At 36.9% G+C, this 6,085-nt stretch overlaps 1 protein-coding gene across 5 annotated transcripts in view; it reads right to left on the bottom strand.

Moving 5' to 3' along the window:
- The window catches only part of LOC123872637 (serine/threonine-protein kinase unc-51), a 43,494-nt gene that overhangs the window by 33,131 nt on the left and 4,278 nt on the right, over positions 1–6,085 (bottom strand). For all 5 annotated transcript variants that reach the window (XM_045917033.1, XM_045917036.1, XM_045917034.1 and 2 more), the window contains exon 2: positions 4,543–4,719. In XM_045917033.1, the coding sequence (XP_045772989.1) occupies positions 4,543–4,719 (177 nt within the window). The remainder of the gene's footprint in view (positions 1–4,542; positions 4,720–6,085) is intronic.

Genomic DNA, 6,085 nt, shown 5'->3' on the forward strand with positions numbered 1-6,085 from the left:
TGCCGCAGTGTCCATATAATCTACATCTTTGTGAGAAATTAAACATATCCGCGACGAAAAATCTCTTGTTTGCGCCGGTCCTAAAAATAATCGTCTAAAATGTCATGAGCGGTTCGAGGTCAGGGTGTCACTGATGATAATTAAGTATTTATTTAGTTTGCAGTCGAGGAATGTCTTCGCGACTTTATTTGGTGTGTGCGTAGGTGCTTTACAAATCCAAATTTGTACTTTAAAGCTTTGGCCTCGGAATAAACTTAAACACGCATAATTTAATGTTAGAAGAACTTAGTCAAAAGACTAACAAGATTGAAAAAACCGCAAAGTACCTACCTAAGTGTAAAACATGTCTAATACTTTACATAAAATAATAGTCATAAAGTACTCATAATAAATATAACCATGTAGTCATAAATTATAACCAAATTATTGTGCAATAACATTGTAAATACTAACTGTTTGTTTACATGCAATGCTACATGGAAGATCCGCTTTCGCTCGCTTTCGCCTGTTTTGTAAAGTATGAGTGACGCATATTGCGATTTGCGCGTCGCGTCGGTGTAGTCGGCAGTCATTTGCGCGCAATTATCTAGATCCGCGCTCGCAGCTCATGCACAGCCCTACACGAGGCTGAGGCAACACGTGTGCTATACCAGCAAAACGTGTCTCGCGTCTCCTTACTACGCTCCGCTACCGAGCGCGACCCATATAAACGGATTCTTTTTAATATTAAGCAATCAAACTCAAGCGTTGATAGCGTAGAACACGTCGCGTCGGCCTCCTATTCGGGAGGCCGGGAGACACACACCTCTAACTTTTCGGAGTTTAGGTGCGTTTTAAACATTGAAACATCACTTGCTTTATCGGTGAAGGAAAACATCGTGAGGAAACCTGCATGCCTGAGGGTTCTCCATAATGTTGTTAAAGGTGTGTGAAGTCTGTGAATCCGCACTGGGCCACTATAGTTATGAACTTGTACCTATTTAAATCTAATAATAATAAATCGAACGAAAATACTTTTCCTACATAAGTAGGTAGGTGCATAGTGTAAAATTCAGCTTACAATTAAAAAATATTAGATAGTTTTAGGTAAAATACAGTCAAAAACTTTAAATATTAACAGGCAGCTCGTATTCGGATTTCGAATTATAGAAAAGCATAATTTTTTTGTTTTCCCGCAAAGCTTCAAACGAGGGAACTTTCTTTTTTAACAGTTAAGTAGGTATGTACATTTTACATGCTTTTTTGTTGGAAACTATGTTAACAAAGGATTTAGCGACATGCATTAATTAGTGTAAGTTACAATCTACAATACAAAAACCCATATTTTACGTATAATTTGCGTAATGAGTGCTACTTTATCTAGCGTTAATCGCTGCAGTTGTTAACTGACATGGTTTCGATTAATTGTTTGATAAAACGCAAATGAAAATCAACTATTATATTAAATTAATTGGTAATTAATCTTTTTTTATTAAAAGAATTTCCGGTATCGCGCTTTATTTACATTACATAAAGTTTTATCAGCAAGAGATAACGTGCACATAAGTTTCGAAGTACAATCTGTACACACGAAATGATATAAAGGTTAGTAGGCCAAACGGCGACACAGTTCAGAAAGGGTGCCTATATTATCAAAGTGTTAAATGGTAGGTAATATTGAGAATGAGATAACTCCTGCCGTCTACGAACGGTATCAGCTCTCCGACTAATCTTTAAATTGTTTAGGTATCATTGACCTATTACAGTATTTGGATTGTGGGTCAAATCATTAAAATTCGCAACGCAATAGCATAATTTATTCATGGCTAAATTCTATCTGTTCATTTTATCTCGTATTTATCTTGAGCTATAAACGAATTGAGTTGGTTTGCGAGTCGAGCATGCTCCGGACTAGGACATGCGTCGCGACGAACGGCACGCTCGTCTCGCGTGGTTATGTTCACACGCACAACTGATTTCCTTATCTCACAATACAGACTACACAAATACATAGCAGTCTAGTATATGTTGTGAAATGGCAAATCTAATACATTAGTCATGTCATCATTGCGGAAGTAGGATCATATCTAAAAATCAAATATAAAATTTGTGATCGGGCAACTAACACGCTTGATGATAGAGTATTTAAACCCTATCCGCTAGTTTTATTTAAACTAAATGTAGGTACTCTAAAGTCTAAACAGCTAGGAACCTAAATAATAATATTCTCATTTTCAGACAACTAAGCTAACATTGCCAGCGATTCTAATCAGTAAACGTGTTCCAACGAAACTCCTTTTGACCTTGCTTCAGAATCATCGAATGTAGGGCGTTAGCCGCGTACCTGAGTGTTGGTACTCCGTAGTAGTACTAAGCCTTAGCCATTGATATAATTAGTTAGTTATTAAATTGCTATTTAAAAAAATACGGGTTCTATGAAGCTACCATAATTATTATGGCACTGGACATCAAGATGTAAACAAAAATGAGTTGCATAGAGTTGATAGACACAGTTGACGACAGATGGAACTGTAACAAAACGTCGAGGCTTCGTCGATGGCAGGCGTCCAATGTTCCTACATTCTACGCTAGGTAGCCTATGAATCGCCTATATTTTTTTTGATTTCACATCCTCCATAGGCTTATATTTGACATATCATCGATTCAGGATCAAACCGAGAGTTCCCTCCTCTTCTTCCTTCAACAAGTCGAAAGTTTGTAGGAAGTTAAAGTGATGTAAAGTTCAATTATTAACAACGCACAATACTTTGAAGCCATGACCCGGTTAGTGTTCAAATTGCATAATATCGATTACGAATCTCATTTTAATGCAAACATGCTGCATGCATATTCGTTTGATTAATTCAATGACAAATTGAGATGTGTCGAAAATTAAAATGCAACATCGTACTAAAACTTTGATTTAATAAAATATTTTATGTAATATGATAATCTTCTAAACCGTGTAGAGCCTAGCCGTGGTATTCGAAATGGCAGTAATAAAAAGGTAGTTTCGATAAAAAAAGCGCTGCTTTTGTGATCTAATGTGTCCATATTGTAACATTCTGCACTCCATTTTCATGGCATGAAAACCTGGCGATAGGTAGGAAGAAAGATCGTTTGAAGAACATTCCATAAACATAGTTAATGAAAATCGAATAATCCGACATGCCTACTGCCCCTCCTGATTACCACGGCACACGTTGTTTACCTAAACAACGAAAAAAGTGTTAAACTGGATAGTGTTACAAGGTAAAAAGATCGGTCGAATTTCCTTGAACTATCAAAAATCGTCAAAAATTTATACTAATACTATAAATACGAAAGTGTGTCTATCTGTTTGCTAGGTTTGACGAACCATCCGTATAACCGATTCAAGGTATTGCTTGCACCCCGGGAAAGGGCATAAGCTTCTTTTTATCCCGGAAAATCAAGGACTTCTCACGGGATATTTAAAACCTAAATCCATCTGACCGAAGTAGCGGACATCATATCTTTGGCACAGAGGTAGCTCGTATCCCAGGAATCCCAAATCCTAAAGTATGAAGTTGCAGGAATCATCTATCTAGTTTGTAATACTTCGGTATCCAAATACCAATGAGTATATTCTTATGGGATTTCCTAGTTTCTACGAGTAGACAGTGAACTAAGATTTTCCGAGGTTTATATAATATTGCACCTACATCGAAGTTGTCAACTAAACCGACATGCGATGTCGCGTTATCGCCGGATGGATTAAGGGCAAGGCCAATGGGTTACGGACAGCACCTAATGCTCGTTAACAACTTTACCATTTCCTGGTAATTGTTGAAGCTCCAAGTACCGAATTAAACAAAGCGATCGGATCAGTTCGGCATTGTGTGGTAATTTTATTGTTCCGGTTATATTTTACTTGCTTTAATGAAAATTTAATACCTTCTCAATAAATTAAGTTGGTTAAGTGCTTTAATTTTTATTCATGAAGCCGCACATAAAGCCTTTTAAGGAGAATCATTTATCCTGAACGTTCATAAAGTGCTACTGTAAACTTAAAAGTAATTATAATTATTTTATTGTACGATAAGATATGCTCTCAGAATGTACAATATTTATCTATATAATACATTATGTATAAAACATAATCTATATGCTTAACATGCATTATAAAAGGGGGAATTGACTGACTAACGTATCTACGTTATTTTGTAGATTTTATTTATATCTATCCGGAACCAGCCGAATGGGTCACTCATCGCACAAGGGGGGTAGTATTGTATTCGTAAGATCTCAGAGCCTCCCAATATGCGCTGAATGACAGCTACCGAGCGGATCTTAGTACATAATCATATGATTTTCACAGCCCATCTGCTTAACTGATTTTTACAAAATTTGGTACAGATACAGCTTGCATCCGGGTAATGTACACAAGCTACTTTTTATCCCAGAAAATTAAAGAATTTTTAGAAAACCTAAACCCAAAAGGACGAAGTCGCGGGTATCACCTAGTATTATAAATCGTGGTCCGCGTCTTGTCTACTTAGAAATCAAAAGAGTTGATTGATCAGTCGAAAGCGAAACACTTACCTCCATGACTACATAGACATACGCCGGACTGTCCATGCAGTCATGCATAGCGACAAGGTTGGTGTGATGCAGCGCCGTCAGCTCGCGCAGGATTTTTATTTCTTTCACGAGGATCTCCGATGCCTTTTGTATGCCTTTTTTTGTGACCACTTTCACTGCAACCGATTGCGACGGATTCTGGGAACAAAAAGAAGAATTGTTATAATAAGTGCATACCTAGTTTCAATGTAGTACCAGGTATATCTTCCTTATGTGGTCTAAAAAACTGAGCGTGAGCAAGCAAAAACGGATGAACCGTGAAATGCAAAGAGAAAAAGACACTCGCATTTCTTACCTAGTGTAAGAAATGCGAGTGTCTTTACATTGGAATGGATTGGATGGATTGGATTGCGAATGGATTACGAACAAATGGTATTTATTTGTCTTCGATCTTTGATCATTATACAACATTGCAGAATATTGCACAATTATATAACAAGCGGATGCGTGTATAACGGTAATAGGTAGCTGCATGTAGCAAAAAATATGGCAGCGCGACAATAATGAACAAATCGGAAAGAGGAGGAAAGGAATTCTTATAAACTTACGTAACTAGAACGCGAGCTGCTGGTGAGCAGAATTCCATACAAAAATAATCTTCCTGTTTTGTTTTATCATTTCAAAGGGCAAAGCACCTACGCAAAAGCTCAAGATGTTGAGCTTTGACGTACCTATATTGGTTTCCAGTCTTGAACGCGGAAGTAAAATGAAAAATTTTACACGCATAGTGCGTATAAAATTTTTCATTTGCACACTAATTAATAGTGAAAAAGAAATCGTTTATCGTACTTCCTAAATCCATACTATACCTACTAATATTATAAATGCGAAAGTGTGTCGGTCTGTTTGATAGCTTTTCGTGGAGTTATGGTACAGAGACAGCTTGTACATTCCAGTGTAGGACAGATTTGGTTTCGATTGGATTTTCAAAAAACTTAAATCCTCAAGGTTGGAGTCGCGGGCATTTACTTGGCACAGAGATAGATAACTTGCACCCTGAAGACGGAAATAGAATATTTTTATCCCAGGATACCGAAGAAATCCACGGATTCTTATATATTTATAATGAAACCCACGGAATTCATAAAAACCCACATCCATGTGGACTATCGGGTATTAGTTAAGTAAATAATAATTTTGAAAAATTACGGTCAGGGAATTGGGAAGACGCTATTCGTTAGCGTTAAGAAATGCTTCCTTCCATAGGGACTACTATATGATTTTTACCAGAATATTCGTACAAATTGTAGGGCACAGGTTTCAGCCTCAATGATCTATCTATCTATAGAATAGCGACTTAGCAACTTAGTTATTAGTGGGGCGTTGCTAGGCAGAAGCATACACAGCTGTATTTAAATTAAGCAAATAACTACTTATTTAAGTACGTAAATTCAATTTTAAATATTGGTGAAAGTCAATTACCTAAAGCTTAATATAAACGCTCAGACAGGAGTTGTTTAGTTTTAAGGCTATATTTAGTGTAGAGGCGGCAGTTGATGCGATT

The sequence above is a fragment of the Maniola jurtina genome, chromosome 15 (genome assembly GCF_905333055.1).
Source record: "Maniola jurtina chromosome 15, ilManJurt1.1, whole genome shotgun sequence".
Classification (NCBI taxonomy): Eukaryota; Metazoa; Arthropoda; class Insecta; order Lepidoptera; family Nymphalidae; genus Maniola; species Maniola jurtina.